Source organism: Microtus pennsylvanicus, chromosome 1, assembly GCF_037038515.1.
Source record: "Microtus pennsylvanicus isolate mMicPen1 chromosome 1, mMicPen1.hap1, whole genome shotgun sequence".
Lineage (NCBI taxonomy): Eukaryota > Metazoa > Chordata > Mammalia > Rodentia > Cricetidae > Microtus > Microtus pennsylvanicus.
The window spans coordinates 143,947,634-143,975,482 of NC_134579.1; the positions used below are offsets into that span (position 1 = coordinate 143,947,634).

The window sequence follows — 27,849 nt, forward strand, 5'->3', positions numbered from 1 at the left end:
CTGATTGGCTCCTTCTAGGAGGGGCGTCTAGATACCCTCTGGTCACCTTGTCCTCCCCGCGCTCTCCAGCGTGGGAGGTGGGGGGGCGCTGCGCAGGCGCGTCAGGAGTGCCTTTGGGGCCCGCGCTTTACGACACTTGTGCGGCAGCGGCGGCGGTCACTCGGCGCTCCTTCGCGACGGTTCGGCCTGGTGCCGCGAGCGGCCGTTGCCAGGGTGGGGGTCGCTTTGCGGCATGGCGATGGCGGAGGGCGAGCGGACTGAGTGTGCCGAGCACTCCCGGGACGAACCCCCGGCCGATGGCTCTCTAAAGCGGGCAGAGGATCTCAAGACACAGGCCAACGACTACTTCAAAGGTGCGTCCGGCCCGGACGGGGCTGAGGGAGGGTGGACAGCGGCCCAGGCCGTGGGGGTGCCAGGCCCCGCGGGGAACCATGGCAACGCGGAGCGGTAGCCTGGGCGCCGGGCAGGCACTTCCGAGTAGCCTGGTGCGAGGAGGAGGCTCAGGATGGACGCCAGACAGGGGAGAGCTAGAAAGAAGTGGAGTACGGAGCAGAAGCTACTCACTGGGGAGACTGAGGCAGGCTCTGCTAAACGATAGGGGACAAGCGGGGAACCGACATGTGAGTACTGCCAAATGTGAGACCTGGACAGAGGTGCTAGGTGGAGGTCAGACCTGAAGAGGGCGCTACCAAATAGTGACATGTGTTTAGGGCAGTGATGGCGCTTGCCGAGCGGGGAGACCTGAGGTGACCAACCGAGGAGGGAAGGCCCGACAGAGAAGGGAACTGTGGGGATGGAAATAGATAATTAGATTGGAAGGCGATTTGAGGTGATCCGAGGAAAAGAGTAGGGAGTAGAGGTGGAGCGGGAAAGAATCTTCGCCCAAGCGTGATCTTGGGTTAAGCGTGAGGTATGGGAACGTGTGTCCGTTCATTCATCCCTTCAGTACATTTGCATTAACTGTCCTGTGCCACGGTCTGGGCTTGGCTCGGAGGCTGTAGCAATGAATGAGACACAAGACTTGGGTTTAAGCAAAACCAGTAATTGCTAACTTGTGATGAGCACTTTGGATCAAGGTGACAAAGTAGGGAATGCACGTTAGAGTCTGCTTTAGAGAATGGGGTCAGGGAATGCCTAAAGGGAAGACCCTGAGGTGGAGAATGAATGAAAACAGACTGGCTTAGTTGGAGTTTGAGCCAGTTAAGGGTGGGAGAGGAAGGCTGATACAAGATGAGATTAGGATCAGAGGCCCGACCAGGCAAAGTCGCCGAAGCTATTACGAAGACTAGTTTGGATTTCCTCAGCTGTCCAAAAAAAGACATTGAGTAGGTAGATGGGCCAGTCTGGACTGGAGAAAAGTTTGGGTGTGACCAGCCTATGGTTGGAGGTTCCCGGGAAATGGATGAAGTCACCATAGTGGGATCTAGAAAGAACCTAGAATGGAATTTTCATGTTTAAAACGGAAAAAGAGCTGCTGAGGAAGTGAGTGAGATGGAAGGGAAGCCAGGAAAGGTGCCACAGGTTCAGAGAAGAATATTCTTCCAGAAAGAAAGCCACAGGCCTGGTCACCTAGCCCCAGGCATTGACCATCAGAGGTCTGGTGGTAATGTTGACAGAGCAGTTGTGAATGAGAAAGCCAGCCCAGAAGAGCCTGGCAGGTGAATGCTGCCAGTGAGGAACTGGGCTCCCACAGGGCAAGTGTCTCAGTTCTGAAGGGAAGTGGGGAAGTGGAGGCAGGTAGCAAGAGGGAGAAGGTGGGGTCCCTAGGAATGCTATTCCAAATATGGCCCCCCAAAAGGTTTAGACCTAGCAAGGCAGATCTGCTAGAGGTGGGGGAGGGTGAGAAAGATCTAGAATCCTAGACAAAGGGGGCCCCCATGGGTTAAGTCCAGACATGATGTGTACCCGTCATCTCAGCTCTGGGAAGGCTGAGGCAGGAGAATTTTGAGTTGAGTGGCAGTCTGGAATACATAGCAAGACTGTCTCAAAGTGAGAGGGAGTTGAAGTGGGAGCAGTGGGTAGAGCCTTATAGGCCAGGTGGGTTTATAGATTCATCCTCAGGGTAGGAGATACGGTTTTAAGAGAGTGGGCCACTTGGCTCTGGGTACAGGAACTGGTGCTCCCTACTGTGCTGAGAATGGATTCAGAGGCCTGACTGAAGAGAGGAGGTTGGAAGGGAGGACAGGTGAGGGGGTGGAGCCTCTGACCATGCTTGTGGGAGGAAATGAGGCTGGCTGCCTGGAGAGGGGGAGGGTAGCCATTGGCCAAGACCCAAAGGTGAGTGGAGCCTGGCACCTAGGTGAGTGGGGCCAGAGTGGAGGTGGTTGAAGGCTGAGGCTCTGAAGAACTAAAGCTGGTTCGGATTTGTGCCTTCTACAGACTTGAGGGCAGGAAGTGAGAGCCGAATAGGACTGACTGCTGGGGAGGGCAGAGTTTAGTGTGGGGTGGGGCTGCTAGAATGGGAGGGGAGTTAATGGGTGTGAGAAATGCTGTCGGGACAGTATGCAGAGCTTGCAGGGCTTTGAAGGCTTGGAGGCTACCAGCACCAGGTGACCAGGCCCAGCTGTGAAATGGTTGGACCTAATGGCCTTCCTTTACTGGGTCCTGTAAGAAGCAACCAGAAACTGGGCTGCTGCTTAGGGAAAGGGAAGGAGTTAGTCATGGGGAGGGACTCTTCACCCTACCCCCACCTCTCAGGTCCCAAGATTCAGGCTCTCAGGAACCTGGGGCAGGGCAGGCAGCCAGAGGGGCCTGGCCAAGAACTGGCTTGAAGGAATAGTACCCTTCCTGGTCCAGGCCTCCCACTCCTGTGGGCAGGCAATGGCAAGCTCAGAACCCCAGGCTCAGGCTACAATAATAACCAATAAAAAGAATAATTGCAACTGGCTTTCATTGTGCCCCTGTGGTGGCCAGGTACTCCTGAGCCTAACCGCCTGGGGCATGGGGGTGGTGGTTTAAATAGAGGAAGCCGACTCAGAGGGAAACTTGTTGCCCAAGGTCAGAGTGAGTGAGCAGAAGGCGGATATCCCCTTCCTCCCCACGTGTTCGTTCGACTCATCTAGCCTCTGTGGAGGATGGGGGAGTCTCGGGGACTCTGAAGGCCTACCTCCAACCATAGAGGGTCCCTCTGTGAGCTCAGCCCTACAGTAAAGCGGGGGACAGAGCCTAGTTCCCAGCTCAGGAAGCTTCTGCTTTTTCCCTTTCTCCCTGAGGAAGGAGGCTGTGCTCACCCAGGGGTCATCGTAGTTCAGGGTGCTCCTCTGTGAACGCAGATGGGCAATTGAACCTCAGTGTACCTAGAGAGACATAGTGCTGCAGCTGAAGGAAGGCCCCAGGCTGCAGTTCGACAGCTGGTAGACACCTTCAAGGTTGTTCCTGTACTCTTTCTTCCTTCCTCCTTTTGTCTGTGTGTCAGGCTGAGCCCAGCTTGGTTCTCGGGTGCAGACAAGTGGTCTGAGGGGCTAAAGCTCCAGCCAGTGACTCTCTCTGCACTTTTGTGTTAGGAATCTGCACCACTAGGTGCCAGACTGCACACCCTGTGCCACTTGATAAAGTCCCACCCCAACAACTGAGTACTAACCAATCAGCAGCCTCTGGAGCCCAACCAGGACACCAAGGAAGCCCTCAGAGGCACTGACATTCCCGGGAGGGACCCTCTGAACTATGCTGCCCTCTTCATCTTCCTGCCATGGTGGCGTCTGGGAAGTTCTAGATCCTGCAAGTCTAAGAAAGGCACAGAGTGGCAGGACTGGGACAGGGAAGCTGGGGGCAGGGTATTGCCTCACCCAGACCGGAGGTCAAATGGAGCTTCCTGAGGGGACATTTGGACCTTGTGACAGAAGTCCAGGAAGGACTACTGAGCTGCACCCCTAGGCCTGCCTCTCTCTGCCCTCAGTCACCGCCTTCCGGCCTTCTTTCTTCCTCTCGGCCAGTTGCTTCCTTCCCCTTTAGTGGAGGACTTGGATCAGGCCCTTAGGCTGTCTGAGCCCTGAGCACTTTGTCACAGTTGTCTGGGGTCAGATCTGGATCCTTGATACACCAATAGTCCCTGGAGGGCGCGTCTCAGACAAGGCAGGAGCTTGGGGGGAGGGAGCTGGACACCATCCTTAAGGTGTGGGTTGAGCAAATAACACCGAAGTCCCTGAGTGCTCTGGGGGCCGGGAAGTGGGGTAGAGCATGAACTCCCACTCCGGGTTGAAAGCTCTTGGAAGAAACTGAAGTTCAAGGACAGAGAGGGTATTTAAGTTGTCGGAGTACACCCAGCCTTAAAAGAAGATAGCCAGGCCACCTTCCCATTGACTGAGCCTGGTGCTGTCCCAGGCTCCCACCAGGGCACATGGGGGCGCGGGAGAGAGAATGGAGAGACTGCCACTTCTGCCTGCCTAAGAACTCCCTTCTGCCACTTGCCATGTGACCTCAAGCATAGGCTTTCCTTCTCTGAACTTGAGCAGCCTTCATCTGGAAATGGGCTAATGTGGCTTTCTCCCTCAGTGCCAGGAGGCCTCTGTTGCATTCCAGTCCTCCAGCCTGGGCAGGTCTTAGACTGCTAAAGGTCTTCGTTCTGTTGTTTGTTTAATAAACCCTCTGGTGGAGGGGTCAGGCCTACCTGCCAGCACAGACTCGGACTCTGACCTTGAACTAGACTTCTCTGGCTTGGTCCAGTGACTGCCAGGTAGTGCTTAAGCTGTCGAGGTGGGAGGACCCCACAGGTTGGTGGAGAGCTCACGGCCCAGCTGGGGCTCAATTCACGGAAAGTCTGACCTTTTGCCCTTGTCCGTCCTTACCGCCCCTGCTGCACCAGGTGGTCTCAGTCCTCCTCGCAGCCTCAGGAGCTTCTTCCCTTTGTCCTCCCATTCTCTCCTTCTCTGGGCAGCCACAGGCTCAGGCAGTCTCAATTTGCCTGGCGCTGGTACCCTGACGTGTCCCTGTAGTCCTGGGGAGACTTAGGGAAAGCTTCCTGGAGCCCTGAAAGTAGCGCCCAACCTGGGCTTTGCTAGGCTGCTATAGAATTGGTTCCTGTTCTGGAAACTAGCCTGAACCTCAAGACTTAGGCTATATATAGTCAGATATCGGGGACAGGGAGAAGGGACAGATTCCATGCTGAACCCCAGTCTTTTGTAACAAGGACCACCAACCTAGGGTGGATTCCTGCCTATGGCAACAGGGCTTCATGCCTCCTTCTCCTCCACAGCCAAGGACTACGAGAACGCCATCAAGTTCTACAGTCAGGCCATTGAGTTGAACCCCAGCAATGCCATCTACTATGGCAACCGCAGCCTGGCCTACCTGCGCACAGAGTGCTACGGCTACGCATTGGGCGATGCAACTCGGGCCATCGAACTTGACAAGAAGTACATCAAAGGCTACTACCGCCGGGCGGCCAGCAACATGGCACTGGGCAAGTTCCGAGCTGCCCTACGTGACTACGAGACGGTGAGCCGGGCCTCGGGCATGGGCCAGCTCCCGGCACCCTAGCCAGGTGGATGTGGGGGGAGCCCCAGGGATAGAGAGGAGCCATTGTGTGTCTCCTCTATACAAGGGCTCACCCAGAGAATGGCCATGAGGCCTCTAGCCAGTTCCTGTTCCACCTCTCGGCCTTTATGCACTCTGTGACCCTGGGCAAGTCACCTGGCTTCTCTACCTTTCTTTGCCCCCTGTGTGTTGAGAACAGGCCCAGCCTCAGGTGGCTGCAGAAGAGTCTTTACTGTGTACATGCTTGGAGCAGTGCGGGCACATAGTCTGTGGTCAATAATAGCTCAGCCTTGTGACTACTGTGGCTGTTATTAGTGGTGGTGATTAGTAATGGTGGCAGTTATTAGCAAGGGCTATGCAGGCCTTTGACAACTTGAGATTCTGTGGCAGGTGGGAGCCCTGTGTCACTGAGCAGGCAAGGAAAATGACTGCAGGTACAGAGTAGCGCTTCCAAGAAAATAGAGCAGGGTGACACACCATAGAGGGACAGCCTCCAGGGACAATGAGAGAAGGGACCTAGATGACAGTTCCTCGTCCACCACTGCCCACAGGCGATGTGCTCTGGCAGTCGTCATGACAGCGGTAGGGACTGCCAGAGCATCCGCTTGGTACAGGTGTACTCTGTGACCTTCACACAGACTGACTGCTGAGTCAGTGTAGGCACCCAGAGTGGGAAGGAGATTGCCCCGTCACACAGGTGAGGAGGCTGAGGCCCCAGCTGGTAAGTCCCAGTGCTGGAGTTGAAGCCAGTGTAACCCTTGACTGCATCTCTCCTCCTTCAGACAGCTCCCGCTCAGGTGCTCTGAGTACAGAATGGGTCACTACCTACCTTGCTGTGGACTCTTTCTGTTGTGTGCACTGGGCCCCAAGAGGGCTGAGGAGCTATTCCTGCAGCAAGAGGGATCTGGTCCCTCAGCCTGGCCTAGGGTCAGACCAAGTAAAGACTTAGGCCAAGGTCAAGGGACACTTAGCAAAGGGCAAAAATGTGAAGGGTACTGAAGGATAACCATGGAGGAGGGAAGCAAAGCATGGTCCCTGTCCCCACCTTTGTCCCTTGATGTCCTAATCTGGAATATAGTAACAAGAGCAGTGGCCACCACCTGAACAGCTGGAGCTCTGTTCCAGTGGCGAATAAAGGTCACTGGGGCCAGAGGGCTGGGTAAATAAATAAATAACCATGGACAGGCAGGGTCCTCACAGGAGAACAGGACCAGGGCACGGTCTTTACCGCTCTGGGCTCACAGAAACATCTTTACTTGGGGGTAAGGAATAGGTTCTTTTGTGAGTGCTCCCAAGGTTGGCATCTAACGCTGCATTCTCCATGAGACTGGGGGATGGTGGGCAACTGCATCAAGCTGTACTCCAGGCTCTGTGGATGCCACAGTAATGGAAGAAGTCCATAGCCGTCTGCAGAACCAGCTTGAGGTGGAGTCACACCCAGCACCTAAATTATCAGCGCCAGGGAACCCCAGCAGGAACCCAGGATCTTTTCCCTTCAAGTCTGAGAAGCTGGTCTTATGGCAGCTTCCGACCCAAAACTTCCTCCTGGAAGATGCTGGCATTCATGAAGGACATACCCAGTCCCTGGCCTGTGGGTCAGGCCTTGATTGGAACACATGAACCCATGGCTCTGCGTCTCCAGCCATTTTCAACCTCAGTATGCACATGGAGGGCTCAGTACAACTGTGAGCATTGTGTATGTGTGAATCTACCCCTGAATAGAAAGGAGACACCCATCTCCAAGGTCACGTGGAAGGAATGAGTTGAGACTGGACCCAGCTCCATAGCTGAGCCAGAGCACTGTCTGCAGTCAGCTCTCCATCTCCAGCAGAAGAGAGGGCAGCTCCTTCTGTAAAAAGCCTTGTTAACGTGCATGAGTATAGATGCTCTCCACTGCCTCCAGCATCTGTTTCTTCCTATGGGCTAGAGTCAGGTGTGCAGCCACTGGAGCACAATGTGAAGGCACAGGCTCCAAGATCTGACCGAGGTATGTGACTTCAGATGCCTTGGGCTTCACCTGTAACCAGGGAACACATAGGCCTACATTGGCAATGTCATTGTGAGGGTTGAACAAGTGGGTAAATATGGAAAGGGACTACCTTTGGCTCTGCATCAGCCATGTTCTCCAGGGTTCCTCAGTAGGCAGCCCACGGTGAAATGGGCCTCCATCCTCGCTTTATGCCTGTGCCAGAACATTGCAGAGCACAAGGACCTGGGTGTGTCTTTGTTTGCTCTTCCACTTGGGGGCACCTTGGACTCTTAGTAGCAGTCAATCTCCTTTACCACACTTCCCCCTCTTCTCCCAGCTAGCCCTTCCACATGGGCCCGCCCCTTCCTGGGTCACATCTCAATTGGTTCTCGCTGTTCTTTCCTATGCACTTGGAACACAGTCAGCCTTGCAGACCTAGACCAGCCCTGGAGGGGGAGGCGCAGTGGTCTTCCTCTACTCTCTACCCTGACTAAGGGTCCTGTGGGGTTTTTTTGGTTGATGATAGACTTTACCTTTGTGTGTTTCTTTTTTTTTTTTTTTTTTTTTTTTTCGAGACAGGGTTTCTCTGTGGTTTTGGAGCCTGTCCTGGAGTTCCAGGCTGGCCTCGAACTCCCAGAGATCCGCCTGCCTCTGCCTCTCGAGTGCTGGGATTAAGGCGTGCACCACCACCGCCCGGCTTACCTTTGTGTTTCTTAGAAACACATTTTGATGCCCTTGATAGAGTGATACAAAAGGAACAGGGACAATCAGAGTTAGTCTTTAGCTCAGCACTCACATGCCAGCAACCTTCAGGCCATGAAAGTCATTTCTTCTCCATGGTCCCCTGCACAGCAGAAACCACTGTTATCCCTGATTTACAGATGCAGAAACTGAAGTTGAGAGGTAAGGCAGGTCATTCCCCTGCAGTCTCTCAGGAATTCCAGAAGGTGGTAGCCTGTCCTGAGTCAGGCTCCTAACCAGGGCATAAGTGTAAGTTCCTGGCACCATGCTGGCCCCTGGGCTGTTAGCACTGACGATATCCCCGCCTGCTGCATTGAGCAGGTGCTGGGGGTGTTGTGGTAGATTCACTCACTAGAGAAAAGGTGTGTTGTATATAAGGCTGCCCCTAATGGGCTACCTGACATACTATCTCTACTATGTGATGCACCATCTGGTTCCTCTGGGCCAAATCTCATTGTCTATGCAGGTAAACCATAACGCTCTTTGTTGGTTCTTGCTGGTCTGTATCCATTGTACTCAGTTCTGATAAGTATGGGCGCTTTGCTTTGTATCCACAGCAGGCCTGAATGACTGAAGCTCTAGATTGCTCCTAGGTGGGGGGACTGCCGGCCTCATTGCCAGTAGAGCCTTGTGGGTAATATGGAAATATGGAACTGCCTTGAGTCTGCTGTGGGTGTCATGATGGAGTATATTATGCCCCAATAGCTTCTGCAATCCTAGTAAGTCCAAGTTCCCAAACATGTGTCCCAGGGCTTATAGTAGTGACTACCAGTGAACCTGGCAGCTGACAGTGCCATTTGTTGTATTTTTGTCAATGCTGAGGAAACTTGGGGCTCTGCAAGCACTTTACAGCTGAACCATGCCCCCATTCCCTCACTGGGGGATTCTAGGCAGGGGCTCTACCACTGAGCCTCGTTCCCATTCTGTTCTTCCTGGGGTTTTTTGTTTGGTTGGGTGGTTGGGCTTTTTGTTTGGTTTTGGTTTTTGGTTTTTCAAGACAGGGTTTCTCTGTGTAGCTATGGACTCTGTCCTGGAACTTGCTCTGTAGACCAGGTTGACCTCAAACTCACGGAGATCAGCCTGCCTCTGCCTCAGAGGCTTGCATCACCACCACCCAGCCTATTCTTTGTTTTTCTAAAGCCCCTAGTCCTTTCAAGGAGGCCTAGCCTCACAACCTCATCTTGTTCTAATTACTTCACAAACATCAAGCTGTGCCACAGAGCCGTACCTTCAGTCCCTGAAGAGGGCAGCTTTTAAAGACATCTCATTTTTTCAGAAGCGTGGTTGATGACATGCACCTGCCCTATCCCTTTTTACCCGTGCAGGGTCTGCTTGAACCACATGAACATCACAGGGCATTGCCACAGTTGCAGTCCACATAGAATTGTTTGTTTGTTGCTTGGTTTTGCCTTTTGAGAAAGTAACTGTGACACTCAGGCTGTCCTTGAACTCCTAGGATAAAGCCATTCTCCTACCTGGGCTTCCAGAATCCCTGGAATACTGGGCACATTACTGTACCTGGCTTCAGATGCCACTCTTTAAAGACATGTCCATGGGCCAGGTGTGGTGATGCATGCCTTTAATCCCAGCACTTGAGAGACAGAAGTTAGAGGCTAGCAAATCTCTATGAGTTCAAGGCCTGCCTGGGCTACGTAGTCTCAAAAAAAGGAGGAAAAAAAGGAACGAGATGTCTAGTGTGGCATCTAGTTCTGATGGGATGGGTCTCAGGCCCCGAAGAGCCCTGTAGTGTAAAACTGTACCTTTCCTCGGGAGAGGAGCTCTTTTTGTCGGTCATACCTAGCAATCTTTTCAACACCTGCGCTGCAGACCCGGGGAATTGATTACTGCTGCTGGGTCTGGGGTAGTACAGTCTCACACCAGACTTCTGGGGGGTCCTAGCACCACACCCTACTTTCTAGAAACTGGGGGGTCTTGATTGAGCAGGACACATGCCCTGAAGGCCAGAACCCAGAGCCTGGAGAACTACTCTCTGCCTCTGTCCTGGGGGCGGCAGGAGGGAAGCACTAGGCTTCATGTGAGTGGTGACACAAACTAATCCAGGAGTGCAAAGAACCTTGACTTTTGGGGTTAATAACTTTACCACTCTGTGTATTGGGAATTGTGCTGGCCAGCCTATCGAGCTATACAGAGGATACTGTGAGCCAGGGTCGTTCACCATAATGGCAGCACCCAGCTCCATCTTCCTTCTTAGCATGCAGCTCACCTGAAGATGGGTCTGGCTCCTGGGATGTGTTTGCCACTCTTTCTTCCTTTGCGAGGTGTTCATTCTCTGCTTAGGACACAGCTCTGTCCCTCCAGTGCCACTTGAAATGGGAAGACATTGTCTTCACCCTTCTGGAGGCTTCATGAGGAAGAGGAGCAGAAAGGAGGTTGAAATTAGGAATGAAATGTGTGGACAAGGGCAGTGTGACCAAAAGCCTGAGTTACAGGAGAGACAGTACCAGGCCACAGAGAAATAGGGTGGGTCTTGAGGGCCAGGCTTGAAGCCATGTAGACTTTATCCTAGGGAGCAGAGGGAACCTGGCCTTTCTGCCTCTCCCTGGGAAGGGCTCCAAGGGCTGCCTAAAACTGGCAGCTCTTAAGCTTGATGCCACACCCACACCCCAGTGGAGCTGTCTGGCAGGTGGCCCAGTCTGAGCCTGCCCAGCCTGCTGTTGGCCAAGCACCTGCAGGGAGTAGCAGTTGTCTTTGCCCAGGCTCTGACTCACTCAGCCAACTTTGGGGCTGGGGGAAGCATTCTGAGGACCTGCCCTAGGACTTCCTTCTTTAATAGCACAGAAACTGTAGAGGGCCCAATCTTAGGATGGTTGTGACAAAACTTTTTGGGAGCACACATACCTACTTACCCCAGATAGGGATCCCACAACAGACCGTACCTCCACAGTTCAACTTGGGGAACCAGTGAGTTTTATCGGGGATAACAGGAGTGTGGGTGAGGGGTTACTTACAGGAGGAGAAATGACTCAATGACAGCTGTATCACCAAAACCAACCCTAGCATGGATGACAGCTCACAAAGCTGGGGACCTGGAGCACACTGTACACCTGCAGGCAGGTCAGCATGTTGCTGAGTGTCCTTTCCAGATGCCTCAGTTGGTCTAAACCTCTTGCAAGCACCTTGTCTGATTTCTGTTTCTTCTAGGCAGCTGGTCTGGTCTCAGAGTCTTCCTTGTGGCTTGGCTACTTTTAGCAGTCTTTATTGCTTACTCTGGCAGGGAGGGGCCTAGTAAATCTGGTTGGTTTCAGGGACTTCCTAAAGTCATTTGGAGGTGTTTACCAGTCTGCTTAAAAAAGAGCTTCCCTGAACCAAAAGCTACGGAGAAACCCTGTCTCGAAAATCCAAAAAAAAAAAAAAAAAAAAGAGCTTCCCTGTAGGATGGAACGGTCCAATCTTAGGAAACTGTTAAACAACAGCAGGTCAGGCTGAGTCTGATTACAATTATGGTAGCCAAGATAAGACTCAGAGATGAAGTCTGTTGACCAGGGTCTCACTCTGTAGCCCAGGCTAGCCTGGTACTAACAGCTGTCCTCTTTCCAACTCCTAAGTGCTGAGATGGCAGACATGTACACCTGACCCAGCTCTGTCTGTGTCTGAGCTCCTGGGATCTGGGTTTGCAGGAAGCAGGGCAGAGCAGTATAGGCAGGCTCCCTTTACTGCTGTGACCCAAAGCTGCCTGTGCACAACTCACTGTGTTAGATCTTTTAAAAGTGCTCCCTCGTTCATTTTTACAGCTCTCTCTGAGGTGACACTGGTAACCCAGAGAGGAAACTGAGGCCAGCTCACCTACTGCAGGCTCCCCCTTCATCACTGGCTAAGCTGGGACTTGAACTGTGTCTCCTATCCCATTACCAGAGGAAACAGCAATTGGAGCCTCAGTTTCCCATAAAGCCCCAGGGGAAACAAACTGCTCACTGGCACAGTCCCCCTTGTGTGCCAAGGTCCTCAGTCCTTCCAACAAATCCCCACTTTATACTAGGGGATATTAAGGTGTTAGAAATCCGTGCTGCTCTAAGACTAGCCCCTTATCTGCCCACTGGCAGTGCTGGGAGCCTAAGACTTGTGTGCTCAGCTGGGCACCTGTTTGGTTTTAACAGGGTCAGAGTTGTTTAGTGAGGGCACAATGTCCTGGTCTCTAAAACCACCCTGTGGGGCAGTTCAGTGTACCTTGTGTGGGGATGTAAAAACTGAGTCCTAGGTGACAGGTCCAGGGTGGCCCCGCTAGCATGTGGTAATCTTTGGGTAGTCTAACTCTCTCTTCAGCCCCGTGCTGTCCAGGCAGTTGTAGTGACCCTGGTGGCTCACCGGCTAGGTGGCTGGCCCTCCATTATGACACCTCTTCACTCCCTCTTCCTGGCCAGGTGGTGAAAGTGAAGCCTAATGATAAGGACGCCAAGATGAAGTACCAGGAGTGCAGCAAGATTGTGAAGCAGAAGGCCTTCGAGCGGGCCATCGCAGGCGACGAGCACAGACGCTCTGTCGTGGACTCTCTGGACATCGAGAGCATGAGTGAGTGGCCTGGCCATATACCACACCCTACATACTCATCTCTGTCACACTTGGTGGGTAAAGGCGGGGTTCCAGAGGACATTAGGGGATGTAGGTAGGTTGTCACCAGAGCTGCTTCCTGCCTTCCGTAGCCCTCTCCCCTCCATTTTAATTATAAGAGTGGGAACCCTAGATTAAGGTTGGGGTGGCTCAGGATTTTTCTTTTGTCACAGCCTAACAGATGCCCTGCTCTAGTCCATTCCCCTCCAGTTAGGCTCAGTCAGGGTCCATGGTGCCAAACAGGTGTTGGTTTTATCTCTGTCACCATGTCTTGTGAGTGACATGGCCTTAATCACTGTCATCCTTGGCTTTCCCTACTGAGTGTGGGCACTATCTGCTCCCACTGGGTCCTGAGGAATTCAAGCAGAAGGTTTATTTATTTATTGCTTTATTTTTTTATTTTGATATTTATTGCACTCTTCATTTTTCTCTGCTCCCTTCCCTGCCTCTCCCCTCCCCTCTTCAATCCTCCCCCAAGGTCCCCATGCTCCCAATTTACTCAGGAGATCTTGTCTTTTATACTTTCTACTTCCCATGTAGATTAGATTTATGTAAGTCTCTCTTAGTGTCCGCATTGTTGTCTAAGTTGTCTGGGATTGTGGTTTGTAGCCTGGCTTTCTTTGCTTTATGTTTAAAAACCACCTATGAGTGAGTACGTGTGATAATTGTCTTTTTGTGTCTGGGGGTTACCTCACTCAAAATAATGTTTTCTAGTTCCATTTTCCTGCAAAATTCAAGCTGTCGTCATTTTTTTCTGCTGTGTAGTACTCCGCTGTGTAAATGTACCACATTTTTCTTATCCATTCTTCGATTGAGGGGCATTTAGGTTGTTTCCAGGTTCTGGCTATGACAAACAAAGCTGCTATGAACATAGTTGAGCACATGTCCTTGTGGCACGATTGAACATCCTTTGGATATATACCCAAAAGTGGTATTACTGGGTCTTGAAGAAGGTTGTTTCCTAATTTTCTGAGAAATCACCCTACTGGGGCTGGAGAGATGGCTCAGAGGTTAGGAGCACTGACTGCTCTTCCAGAGGTCCTGAGTTCAATTCCCAGCACCCACATGGTGGCTCACAACCATCTTTAATGAGATCTGGTGCCCTCTTCTGGCCAGCAAGCATACAGTCAGACAGAATACTGTATACATAATAAATAAATCTTAAAAAAAAAAACACCCTACAATACTAGCTTGCATCCCACCAGCAATGCAGAAGTGTTCCCTTTTCCCCACAACCTCTCCAGCATAAGTTGTCATCAGTGTTTTTGATCTTGGTCATTCTTACAGGTGTAAGATGAAATCTCAGAGTTGTTTTGATTTGCATTTCTCTGGTGACTAAGGATGTTGAACATTTCGTTAAGTGTCTTTCAGCCATTTTAGATTCCTCTGTTTAGAGTTCTCTGTTCAGGTCTCTACTCCATTTTTTTTTTCTTTTTATTGGATTATGTGATCTTTTGGTGTCCAATTTCTTGAGTTCTTTATCTATTTTGGAGATCAGACCTCTGTCTGATGTGGGGTTAGTGAAGATCTTTTCCCATTTTGTAGGCTGTCGTTTTGTCCTTTGCTTTATAGAAGCTTTTCCGTTTCAGTAGGTCCCATTTATTAATTGTTTCTCTCAGTGTCTGCTGCTGGGGTTCTATTTAGGAAGTGGTCTCCTATGCCAATGCGTTCAAGTGTACTTCCCACTTTCTCTTCTATAAGGTTCAGTGTGGCTGGCTTTATGTTGAGGTCTTTGATCCGTTTTGTGCAGGCATAAGGTTTAAAACTGCAGGTAGTACCACAGGTAGTACCATGCCTAAGAGTCTGCCACAACTCCAGTATTCTGTGGCAGTGCTCCAGCGTTGGAAGCAGAGAAGGGGGCTAAGAATAGGAAAAAAACAGTGGGATCATGTGGCTCTCTTGACAAGAGCTATGTGCTCACAGCACCCCCTCACCCCCAACTTCCAGGAGACAGAGGCAGATCCAATCACAGGCTCCTTTGGTTTTTCTCAGGTGTGTGAGTCCGGGCTTTTGTGTGTATGAGGAGCAAGGACATAAAGGATCTCACTTCTAGTCCAGGCTGGCCTCAAACTCATAATAATCTTCCTGCCTCAACTTCCCAAGTGCAGGGGTTTCAAGGGTAAGTCACTTAGCCAGCCAGTCCTTTGGGTGCCAGTACCTCTTCTCTGGTGAGCTGGCTCCAAGGAGTGTATGTATCTCCCTGCCAGCCAGGGCTTAGATGTTATGACCTGTACTGTCGTTTGGTGTGGACAGGTGACAGTTGTCACCTGCATCTGTCTGTGCATTGTCCTCTGGTTTTCCGAGCACGCTCTGGCCGTTTGTCTTCCATTCCACCTGGGCAAGCAAAGCCACAGTCTCCAGAGACAGTGTCCCCATCTAGTCTTGTCACAGCCACCAGCATCACCCCAGCTCACCAGCTATTCAGGATGTTCTTCCACAGGACTCTGTCCCATAGCTACCAGTAGTCGAGCTATACCTGAGTGGACACATCTAGACTCCACCATCTTTGCCATGCTGCAGCCCCCATGTTCACTCATTTCCTGGAGCAGGTGGCCTTCTAGCATGAGTACTGGGGACATCTGGAAACTGCTGATGGGCATCGACCATTCCTGCTTCAGTGAGCTCCTCCAACCTTCCCTGGTCTGTGTTCCAAATAAACAACCCTTTGTCAGGCCAGGTTTACATTGTCCTCCTCCAGAATGTGTCTCAACACAGGTACAGATATGGTTTCAGTACCGTCTAGTTTGTGGTACTGCTTAGCTACCACGCAGAACTGTTCCCTTGCTTCCCAGCTCCTCAGAGTCAGCCTTGAGGAGAGGTCCCCTGCTCCTGAGGGTCCTTCCCTGCCTTTCCAGGTAGCGCCGCCTTGGGTGCTGCTTGTGAACCCTGTTGTTCCTGGAGTGACTACAGAAGTCGTGGGTTATGCCCTTCAGCACAGGGACAGCCGCAGTCACTGTCCCACAGCAAAGTAAAGAAAGCCTTCACATTGAATTCTTCTGGCAGAGTCTTTGCTGTAAGCCCCAGTCAAGGCTATGCCTAGGGCCACTGCACAGAAATGTGCCCAGGCTAGCCCTCCTGTCCTTGCAGCACAGGGCGTGGGCTTGGGTAGCTTGGGCAGCATGCCCAGTTCCTGCCAGAGTGTGGACTCCACACTTCTGTTTAACAGGGAAGACATTGCCTAGCGAGGTACACTGTACATCCCATAATATGCCCCTTCCTTGGCAAGAGGTGTTTTTGTCGAGGCGAGTCCCCAACACTCTCCAGCCCCAAGTTTCACATTCTTTACCACAGTACACGTGGGCTCTCGTATCCAGGGTGTTATGATTTCTCTTCATCGCCCTCTAACTCTTTAATCTACTGCTTGCAGTCCCGGGGTAGAGTGGTGGCATTGAGCCAAGACACCTACTCTTTATCTTCATTTTTTGTTTTTTCGAGACAGGGTTTCTCTGTGGCTTTGGAGCCTGTCCTGGAACTATCTCTGTAGACCAGGCTGGCCTTGAACTCACAGAGATCCGCCAGCCTCTGCCTCCCGAGTGCTGGGATTAAAGGCGTGCGCCGCCATCGCCTGGCCTTTATCTTTATTTTTTAAAAATCTTTATTCTTGCTAACTTTTATTGTTATTAATATGCCTGTTACTCGAGGCAATATCAGACCAGATTTCTTTTTTTTTCCCCTCTTTTTTTAGACAGGGTTCTGTGTAGCCTTTGAGTCTGTCCTGGAACTCACTTGGTAGACCAGGCTGGCCTTGAACTCACAGAGATCTACCTGTCTCTGTCTCCCAAGTGGGAATAAACGGTGCCACCATCACCCAGCCAGACCAGATTTCGTACCAAAATCTCTGTTTTGGAAAGGTTAAACATTTCCAAACAAGGATAAGTAGAGCAGATACCTGTGGACTCACTGAATGTTCCGGCTCTAGCAAGGGCCCCTTGCCCTATCCCAGCTGTGATGACATGTTGTATTGAGAGCATTTTTCTCTTGGTTTGGGTGTGTGTATGTGTGGTGTGTGTCAGTCCCCAACACTCTCCAGCCCCAAGTTTCACACTCTTTACCACAGTGCACGTGGGCTCTCGTATCCAGGGTGTTTTGATTGTCAGTGTACGGTGAGGGTAGAAATCAGAGGACACCTGAGAAGAGCCAGCTCTCTAGCTGTCTCCACTACGTGGGTCCCAGGGATCAAATCAGGTCATCAGGTTTGGTGACCTGCTGAGCCACCTTGCCAGTCCCTCCTCTTCATTTTCCTTATTCATCTTTTCTCACTGTAAAGCTAAAGAAGGCCTCAGACTTAACAATCCTCCTGCCTCAGCCTTCCAAGTTTTAGGATTGCATGCATGCACCAGCACATCTGGCCCTGTTTTATTTTTTTTAGTAACCCTCAGCGCTTCTCCCTTCCTGAGATGAACTCCTCCTTCTTTCTTCATGTTCTAGTTTATTTGCTTGATGTTTTTAATAGCATCTCAGACCTACAAGAGGAATAGGGAGCCCAGATCTAGCAAAACTTCTGAACTGGTTTTGTAAAGTTCCATGGGGTAAAGAGGGTTCATGCTAACACCAACCCCTTATGGCTTGCACGAGAAACAAATCAGCTGCTTTTCTGTGGTATCCTTCCACTCAGTGTTGATGGGGGAGGCAGGCACTCCCATTCAAAGTGAGCTATTACAGTAGCTTCTGGTTGACCCACCAGGCAGGCTGTTCCATAGAAGTCTGTGTTCGTTTCTTTTCCTGTTGCTTTGATAAAATACCTTGTTGAGTGGTGTAAGAAAAGGGGCGTTGGCCCACAGTTTAAGGGTATAGTCCATCATGGCAGGGAAGCCAAGTAGCTTGAAGCAGCTGATCATATTGCTCCCACAATCCAGGATCCCACCCAGGGACTGGTGTCACTCACAACTGGCAAGTCTTCCCTCCTCAGTTAATACAGTAATCCCCCTGTAGACATGCCCAGAGCCCATCTCCCGGTGATTCTGGACTCTATAAAGTGGGCAACTAGCACTACCTGTCACATGGCCTGGTGTTTATGTCCTCTGCTTTGCAGAACTCTGAGGCAGCCAGGGCCCTACATATGTTCCTTCAGAACCCACTGCAGGAAGGCTCCCTGGGGGGCTAATAATGGAGTCACAGTCAACTCCTTCACACCAGGCTCTCTGCTCTCAGAAGTGTCTTGGTCTTCCTCTAGTCCTTTCTTTTATTTTTGGTGACCAGAGGTCCTGCAGGTGCTGTCCGTTGCCCGTGTGGCTTTTTCCCAGGTGCTGCTGAAGGGGAAGTTGGTCTCAGGCCAGCGGCGGACCTGACACTCTCTGCTGCAGTTTTAGCCATCTTAGAAAGCTTTGGCCAGGAAATTGAGCAGATCACATTTTCTGAGGAGAGCGCACAGCACAACTGTGGCCCTGTACAGTGGGTGACCACGTGGCTGCCCAGAAGCCAGATTCCTTCCTTTCCCCTCTTATCTTCTTCCTTCTAGACCCATTTCTGTGAGCCAGGGCCATCCTAGCAAATTCTCCTTCTGACACTAGTGCTGACAGTATATCAGCAGAGCAGTTTGTCCTCATCTCACTCAGCAGTCAGCACAGACTCCTGGTCACCAAGACCGTATGCAGATTTCTCCACCAGTATCCAGACCCTTCAGTCTGTACTGGGTACCATCGTCAGATTGCTCTGATTCAAATCAGTTCTGACAAACTGAGGTGCGACCCTAAGCTTCCTCCCCCACACACACCCTTTTGAAAAGCCTTCATTGATTATCATGTCGTGTGAGTAGGCATGTATGTGCCATACTTAAGTGGAACCTGCTGCCTCCATGGCATTGCTTGTTCCAAGTCCCAGATTTGTTTTGACCATGCCTCTGACCCACTGGGTATGAATCAGGCCTCCCACAGTCCGCTCTTGAGGTTTCATTAGTTTGTCGAGTGACTCACAGAACCCAGAAGGATGCTTACCAGTCTGTTACACAGTCTCGGCATGAAGAGCTGCAGAGGGAAAGCATGTGGACATGGGAGCCGCCCTCCAGCAACCTCCCTGGGTTCCACTGTCTCGGTCCTAGACTCTAGGAGCTTCCAGGTCTCTGCCTTTCAGGGACTTGTCTACATAGACCAGGCATGAGTTAGACATTAGCCATTGTCCCACCAGATTGAAGTCCATCTGCTCACCACTGAAGAAGCCTGGGAGCCAGGAGTCGCTAGGGAAGCCAGGCTATATTTGAGGGCCTGCCTCCTGAGAGCGTGACAGGAGCCAGCATGTCTTCCTCCCAGACACAATCTGTCAGGGTCTTCATCATTCAGGGCGTGTGTCGTCATCTTTTCTGGTCAGAGTATCTTCACAGTGAACTTTGCCTTCTGGAGCCATGGTGCCCACCATCCCTTTGGACACACCACTGTGCAGTTTGACCTAGTAGCAGTCCCCACGCTGTGTGATGGAGGCACAGGACTAGGAAGAGTGACCCACATCTGATATCACCTGGAGGTCACCAGGTGCTCTGGGCTGTGAATCTGAAGAGAGATTATTTGGCAATCACCCTCTTAGCCACTCATTTAGAATGTGGGACAAAGGGCAGGGAAACAGCTCTCCAAAGGACAGGCACCAAAGGAAGAAACCACTGCTTAGAACTGGCCAGAGAGTCAGGGAGTGTAGGAGCTGTGGACTGACCCTAAGACCTAGGAGCATTGCGGCATCATGGGACTCTTCATTGCCTCATCTCCCCACCCCATCCCTTTAGGCCAGGTTCCCCTTCTTGCCCCTCCATGGCTGAAGCCACTAATTAATCCCTTTGTCCATGCACCAGCCATTGAAGATGAATACAGCGGGCCCAAGCTTGAGGATGGCAAAGTGACAATCACCTTCATGAAAGAACTTATGCAGTGGTACAAGGAACAGAAGAAACTGCACCGGAAGTGTGCCTATCAGGTAACACACCGAGACCCGGGAATGGGCCTGCCACTGCCGGCTTGGCTCTGAGCAGACTGAGGAGAATGGTCGTGAACGCTGCCGCTTCCTAGGCCAGTGCTGTGTGCTGGGCACTGTGCTGAGGGTTACCACTTGTCCTCATCCAATACCCCAGCCTTTGTGGGTGTCGGGCAGTGCCCTACACAAGTGCAGACCCAGGCTCAAAAGTGAGACCTTCCGGAAGGCACTGGAAAGAGGAGTTCTTAAAGAGCATGGCTGACCCAAGTTGGGGGCTTCAGTAAGAGGACATTCATGGTTGGGAGAGTTCTCAGATAATAGAAGTCATTCCCTTCCCCTGTCCCCCTTTTTAAGCTTTATTTTATGTATATGAGTACTCTATCTGCATGTGTGGCTTTATGCCAGAAGAGGGCGTCAGATCCCACTGTAGATGGTTGTGACATTTGAACGCAAGCTGTCTGGAAGAACAGCCATTGATTGCTCTTAACCGCCAAAACATCTCTCCAGCCCCCAGTAGAAGTCATTTCTATGACAGAGCTAGCCACACATATGCCTCCCCGGTGATGGAATCACAGCCTGCCTGTGATCACTGCCTTCCCCTGGTACTTAGCCCTGATAAGAGCCACCTGCCACTAGCCTGAGCAGCTATAACCCCACTGCCCCACAAAGGGGCTGCTTGTCGCTGTTAGTGGTGTGTCCTTCAGGGTTCTATGCATGTGGGTTTCAGGTGGATTTGTTAGTTTTCTTTTTGATTGTGATATTGGCTGTTTGGTTTGTTCCTGTCCTTAGGGCAGCAAGAGCAACAGTTCTTTGCAGCTTCCAGAGTGACCTCCTCCAGTGTTGCTTTTGGGTTTTTTGTTTGTTTGGTTGTTTAATGACACTTTTTCTTTCTTTCTTTTTTTTTCTTTTCGAGACAGGGTTTCTCTGTGGCTTTGGAGCCTGTCCTGGAACTAGCTCTGTAGACCAGGCTGGTCTCAAACTCACAGACACTTTTTCTTTTCCCCACTTTTTTTTAAATTGTTAAACGTACATGGAAGTTGAAAGATGAACAGTTAACAGCCACATACTTCTCACAGGTGTGGGGCCTCCATCCCTTGCTTTTAACAGAACTAGTTGAGACTCAGTTGCAGCCACTATAACCTGTATCCTAAAACAAGGACATCCACTTACAGGACTGTGGTGTGTTCACTTGTCCCCATGATGGAACACTAAATACAACTAATGTGCACAACCCACAGGCTGTACGTAAAACCTAAATCACTGACAAACACACTTGACTTTTCTCAAGGTCATGTTCAGTGTGTGAAAGTAACATTGACAAATATCCTAGTGTTTTCATTTCTCCTGGGGTTCCCCAAAATATATTTAAGGTTATTGAAGGGGTTGCTGAGACAAGGTCTTAATATATACTTCAGGCTTTGCAGGGCATGGTTGTGCACACCTTTAATTCCAGATTGGGAGGTAGAGGCAAATGTATCTCTGAGTTCAAGCCAGCCTGCTATACATAGGCTTTCTAGACCATTAAAGATCCACAGTGAGTGAGAATCTGTCTGAAAAATAAAACAAAAGAAGAATCTGGACTTAACCTGCCAGGGTTACAGGTGTGTCCCAGGACACCCACTTAGGCAGATTCTCAAATTGCCAATACCACTGCATGGTAGAAGGTCCTCCACCTCCCCCTTCTCTGCAGAGAGAGACTTGGGTTTTTGTTTTTTGAGACAGGGTTTCTCTGTGTAAGTTTTGGAGCCTGTCCTAGAACTTGCTCTATAGTCCAGGGTGGCCTCAAATTCACAGAGATCCACCTGCCTCTGCCTCCCGAGTGCAGGGATTAAAGGCATGCACCACTACCACCCAGCTGAGAGGCTTATATTTTAAGGAGCTTTATGACACGTGTCCAGTCTAGCTCTGTGTATGCATGTATGCATCCACCATCCACATGTAATACACACTTGCAGGTGCTGGGGAAGGGCAGATGACAAAATCTTACTCAACTGGAAACTCACCGGTTCATCTGGGCTGGCTAGCCCACAAGCTCCAGGGATCTGACTGTCTCTGCCCCCTCGGTGATGGAACTACAGATAACACACACACACTCCCTGGGGATTTGAACTCAGATCTTTACCAAGCATGCACTCTTACCCACTAAACCATCTCCCTGGCTCTAGGCTGGTTCTTTTTTAAAGTTTCCTATACTGTGAACCAACTATTGTGTTTCCTAATGCTGTTGAATTTTAAAAGATGAACCAAGATCCTTGTGAAATGATGGTGATGTTTAAATTGTTTCCCTATGTGTATGTCTGTACACTGCCTATGTGCAGTATCAGTGGAGGCCAGAAGAGGATACTGAATCCTTTGGGACTGAAGATGTGGATAGTTGTGAGCCACTGTGTGGGTGCTGGAAATTAAAAATAATTGATCTTCTGTAAAAAAAAAAAAAAAAACAAAAAACAGCCAGTGCTCTTAATTGCTGAGCCATCTTTCAACCCCCCTCCCTCCCTCGTGATGTTTTGTTGACACATGGGCCACTCAACACCTCTTGAGGGCCACCTCTGTTCCTGGTTAGCATCCAGTAGTCCACACCTTCCCAGTAGCTCCTGAGCGGCTGAGGCTTTCCCAGGGCCTTGAAAGGGCAGTACCTTGTACTCCCACCCCAAGCAGCTCTACTTACAGCTGCCCTGTTTTCCAGATCCTAGTACAGGTGAAAGAAGTCCTCTGCAAGCTGAGCACTCTGGTGGAGACGACGCTGAAAGAGGTGCGTCTTACACTGTGGGTGCAGGGTGGAGGGCGGGTGCATGTAGTCCGGGAGGGTGGGTCCAGTAGGAGGTCACCTGCGTAGTCGTCCCCTCTCTCTGTCTGCTTCCTCTTTGTCGTGTCCCCTACCCTTGTGTCCTGCATGAATTTTCTTGGTCTGTTGTGACCTCTCCCCTCATTTCCCCTTTGCCCCCTCCCCACATCTCTCTCTGGGCCCCTCCCTCTCCGGTGGCCTCTTTTCTTCCAGACAGAGAAGATTACAGTGTGCGGGGACACCCATGGCCAGTTCTATGACCTCCTCAACATATTTGAGCTCAACGGTTTACCCTCAGAGACCAACCCCTATGTATCCTCCATGTATCCCATGTGGAGAGGGCAGAGCCCCACTAAGGAAGAACACCAGGGCCATCATCTTACTGTTACTGGGGTCACTGCAGGTCCAGGCCCCAGGTCTTTCTCTTCTGCTGCAGGGTGAGACACCGGCAGTGTCCACCCAGCTCTTCCACTCCCACAGGCTGTCTCATCTCCTGCTTTAGTTCCCTCATCTGTACTGTGGGGTGATAGGGTCTTCTTCACAGGGTTGTTGGAATGTGGTAAGCAGATGAGCGAAACCAGGCTCCGGGTGTTTGTCACATTTTTGTATTGTTTCCTTTGGGGCTGTTTGGAGGTAAACTGTAAAGTGTAGCTCCTGATGGTCTTGAGCTTCCTGTCTCCTATCTCCCGCTTGCTAGGGTTGTAGACATTTACCGCCAAACCCAGCCTGTACTCGTGTTTGGCATGGGATATTTTCCTGATATCTAGCCACCATGTAAGGCCCCTGGGCTCTGTGCTTTTGGGAGGAAAGTCTGTCCCATTTCCCCTTTGGTTTGAGGACTGCTCTCGGGGAAGAGCTGGCTGCCTCAACTATGCCATTGGTTTCCCCAAGACAGGTGAGGGTGGGCCCTTGGTGCCGTCCTGGGGTGGGTGGCATCAGTCTAAAGGCAGGGCAAGGGTGCACCCCCTTTGGAGGCACTGACAGGAGCCTTGGTGCCAAGGAGACAGGCAGGACTACTGGCCCATCTGCCACCTGCACTTTTCTTAACAAGAAAGATATTTAATGGCGACTTTGTGGACCGCGGCTCCTTCTCTGTTGAAGTGATCCTCACCCTCTTCGGCTTTAAACTCCTGTACCCAGATCATTTTCATCTTCTTCGAGGTGAGGAGGGTTTCACACACACACCCCACCCTGGGGCCAGCAAGAAAGGTTGAGCAGGTTGTGCACCGCCGAAGCAGTGTCGGGTGAGCTGCAGCACCCGCCACAGAGCCCAGTGTGGGGCTTCGCTGTGCCCTTTGCTGGACAGGAGGTCGGGGGGAGGGTGCCTTTTCCTAGTTCACACACAGTGGGTGTGAACAGCTTCCCTGGGGACACTAATACAAACTCAAACTGAGTAGTGATGTGGGCACTTATTTGCAAAACATAGTGCCAGCCTGCCATCACTGAGCAAATACCATCTTGTCCCTAAGTCTACACCTGAGATTGCCGGGTAGGTATATGATAACCTAGAGGCTGAGGGGCCTCTCCTGTCCCTCTGTTGTGACCAGGCAACCACGAGACAGACAACATGAACCAGATCTACGGGTTCGAGGGTGAGGTGAAGGCCAAATACACAGCCCAGATGTATGAGCTTTTCAGTGAGGTGTTTGAGTGGCTGCCACTGGCCCAGTGCATCAACGGCAAAGTGCTGGTGAGGAGCCACGTGCTGGTTCGGGGTGGAGGGGTGGAGGGGCTCCTTTCCTCACAGACACATGCCTCCCTCAGATCATGCATGGAGGCTTGTTCAGTGAGGATGGCGTCACCCTGGATGACATCCGAAAGATTGAGCGGAATCGGCAGCCACCAGACTCAGGTGAATGGGCCCCTGGCACAGAGAGGGGCACCTGGGCTCACATAGACTTTATGCCCATGGCAAGCATGGGGCCCACTCCCACCTGCATCCTTGAGTGAGTGGAATTGTGCCAGCCGGTGAACATCAAAGTTCATGACACACACCTGTCACTCACTTTTCTCCCCTCCCCCTAAAGAGGAATTAAGGCACCTGTTGAAGTCCCAGAGACTGTCACTGAGGACATAGATGATGTGGGTGGCTTCTGCAGGGTGGTGACATTTGAGGTGACACCAGAAGAGAGGTGAGGGTGTGGCCAGTGGGGGAAGACAGCAGAGAGTGAAGGGGTGGAGTGGATAGGGCTGGCCCTCAGATGTTCCTGCTGAACATAGGCCAGAGGCCGCATCCTAAGAGCTACAGACCATAGTAGGTATGTGGGCTTTGCTGCTGGGGTGTGGGGAGTCACAGGAGGCTTTGGGTGGAAAGAGGCTTATAATGGACTGAGAGATGTTGGGGAAACTGGGACCAGCTCAGAACTGTTGTGCATGCCCTGAGCCCTGGCCACAGTGATGTCCCCACCAGATCCTGCTACCGGCACCACCAGTCTGTACTGTGGGGTAGGCACCTGTCTGGTGCAACCTGGGAGACAGACAAGTCTCTGACATTTGCTCCCCTCCCCCCAGGTCCCATGTGTGACCTGTTGTGGTCAGATCCCCAGCCACAGGTGAGCCTGGTGTCTTGCTGTGGGTGTGGGCTGTGTGGTGGAGTGGAGCCAAGCCAGCAGTCACCCAGAGTCTCCTGTTCCCTTGCTCCTACCAGAACGGGCGCTCAGTCAGCAAGCGGGGCGTGAGCTGCCAGTTTGGGCCTGATGTCACCAAGGCCTTCCTGGAGGAGAACCAACTTGACTACATCATCCGCAGCCATGAAGTCAAGTCTGAGGGCTATGAGGTGGCCCATGGTGGCCGCTGTGTCACTGTCTTCTCTGCCCCCAACTATTGGTGCGTCTTACTCTTCCCCCCTTTGCCTGAACTACAGGGTTTATTTGTATGGATTGTGTCTGTGTGGCTTTTGAGACCAGGCCTTACCGTAGTCCAGACTGGTATCAAACTCATGGCATTTCTGTTGCAAGCCTCTGAAGTAGTAGGATTACAGGCATAACCACTGGGGCAGGTTTGGGGTTTAACTTTCCTCATGTAAAACCTCTGCCGCAGGAAGGGAGGGAGGGAAAAGGAAAGACACTAAGAGTGGATACATGCTACTGTAATGAGCACCTATAGGCCTGCATTGCTTCCCTTGGACAGAGGCCTTTTCCTCTGAGTTCATGTTCTCCCTACTCTACGTGTAGAGGAAGCCATGGGGTTGTATAGGCTCTGGTTCTTGGACTAGGCTGTAACATCCTGGTGGTGTTGTGTCCCTCCAGTGGGATGGGTAGTGGTGAGATGGGTCTCCAGGCTCCCCCACTGCCTCTTCCTGCCTCTGCTTCCCCCACTTTTCCATGGCTTTCCTCCTTCAGCCCTCTTCAATGTGGTTTCTTCTCTGCCTCCACCATCTCTTTTCTCCACTTCCTGCAGTCCCCTCCTGTCTCAGACCCCCCCCTTCTGTTTTCCACCTTCTCTTAATCTCTAGCCCCTCTTCTCCTGTCCCTGCAGTGACCAGATGGGAAACAAAGCCTCCTACATCCACCTCCAGGGCTCAGACCTGCGGCCCCAGTTCCACCAATTCACAGCAGTGGTGAGTGGCCTGGGACAGGGCACTGCCTGGACATGGGCTGCATGTGGGCGGATCCTCTGACTGTCCTTCTGCCCCTGCTGCAGCCTCACCCCAACGTCAAGCCCATGGCATATGCCAACACGCTGCTGCAGCTAGGAATGATGTAAAGCTGCCCACAGCAGTGAACCACGGCCTGCCCAGCTGGATGGCCCTGCCTTCGGCCTGCTGCCCCGCCCCAGGGCAACGTTGGACCCCCTTTACTTTGTAAAGTTTGTATTTATTCCCCTTTAGGTTGCAGAGGGGGTGGGGGCAGCGCGGGGCAGCCGAAGACAGGCTCCTGGTCAGAGGAAGGAGGAGTCGAGACTGGGGTAGGGCACAGCTTGGGCATTTGGAGGAAGGCCAACCTGGGTAGGGGTGGGACCAAGAGGAGGTCCTGCCCCCTCATCTGCATGGCTCCTCCCCTGGTAAAGCAATAGGGCCCTACCATAGGAAGACCCCAAATGAGGGTCATCAGGGAGGCCTCTTCCTGGTAGCTTCAGGGTGGGGCGAGGCTGGGCCACCCCCAGCTATTTTATGTTCTGTAATTAAATATGTTAAATAAATAAAGTCATTATTGTAAGTCAAACCTTATCTCAGACCCACATTAAAGCATGTCCGCCACGCACAGGCCCCTGCAAGGTGGGTCCAGTTCGGTTCGGGATTCCTCACAGTGAGGTGGGCATTGCGGGCTAAGAGTGACCACAGAAGACAGAAGCATCCCCCGATTCTGCTGAGGCCTGTACAGGCTTTGAGACCTCAGACCTGTTCAGAAACCTCTGCACTTAGCTGAGCTTTGCAAGGAACCACTTAATGCACTGAGCTCTTCTGAACTCTGCTCTCCTACTGCGTAGCAAACCTGGTGTGTTCAATGTGTGGGCCCACCAGTTTCTCTGCTGTGCTGTGTGCCAGTGGGGAAAGAACCAAGGACTGGAGCCACAGAGGTGACTAAGGCCGGCAGGGGAAGCCATCCAGCCTAAGAAGCTGTTGTTTCTCCAGCTTGGGGGCTTATTTTAGTTAGGGTTCTATTGCTGCAGAGAGACGCTGCAATCACAGAAAGGGAAACATTTCATTGAGGCTGGCTTACAGTTCAGAAGTTTAGTCCATTATCTTCATGACGGGAAGCATAGCCATATACAGGCAGACATGGTGCTGGAGAGGTAGGTATCTTAAGAGTTCTACATCTGGATCCACCGCAGCAGGAAGGGACTGAGACACACTGACACAGACTTGAGTTTCTAAGACCTCCAAGCCCACCCCTAGTGACATACTTCCTCTCCAACAAGGCCAACCTCCTAATAGCGCTACTCCCTATGACCAAGCATTCAAACACATGCATCTATGGGGTCATTAATCAAACCACCGCAGAGTTCTGTTGCTGCTATAGGTCCAGAGACCCCCGAGACCTCAGTTCAGTGGTGCCAAAATTTAAGTCGTCTATAGCTGAGATTATGGCTAGCGGCTGTAACTGGTATTTCTTTACATGCTGGATGATGGATTATACGTCTAAAAAATTCCATAGCCCCCAAGGTCTCTGTAAACCCCTAGCAACCCACCCACAGGACTGCCCCCGTCTATAGCAAGTGTTTTTCTCCATGCTGCAGTGGGGCATCTGACAAGCAGCTCAGGGGTGGGTGTCGGTCACAGTTGAGAAGAGAGCTGCACCACACCAAGAAAGGCAGCGTGGCAGTACCGTGTCAAGGCCACAGGAGTTTACACAGCTCACGTGGTAGGAACCAAAAAGCAGACCAGACCTCAAGCAGAGGCAGCTATGATGCTCAAGGCCCACCCTTAGGTCCTGCATCCTGTAGCTAAGTCACATGTCCAAAAGGTCTACCTCTCCTCAGC

General features: G+C 51.6%; 1 protein-coding gene across 1 annotated transcript; it reads left to right on the forward strand.

The window, feature by feature from the left end:
- Ppp5c (protein phosphatase 5 catalytic subunit) lies at positions 1 to 26,590 on the forward strand. The gene is made up of 13 exons (XM_075990559.1): positions 1 to 353; positions 5,192 to 5,433; positions 12,562 to 12,709; positions 19,524 to 19,645; positions 22,329 to 22,394; positions 22,641 to 22,739; positions 23,483 to 23,588; positions 23,975 to 24,117; positions 24,192 to 24,279; positions 24,939 to 24,979; positions 25,075 to 25,253; positions 25,905 to 25,986; positions 26,070 to 26,590. Exons 1-13 carry the CDS (start codon positions 233 to 235, stop codon positions 26,130 to 26,132), a joined length of 1,500 nt encoding a protein of 499 aa, XP_075846674.1. The 5' UTR covers positions 1 to 232; the 3' UTR covers positions 26,133 to 26,590.
- The last annotated feature ends 1,259 nt before the right edge of the window (positions 26,591 to 27,849 follow it).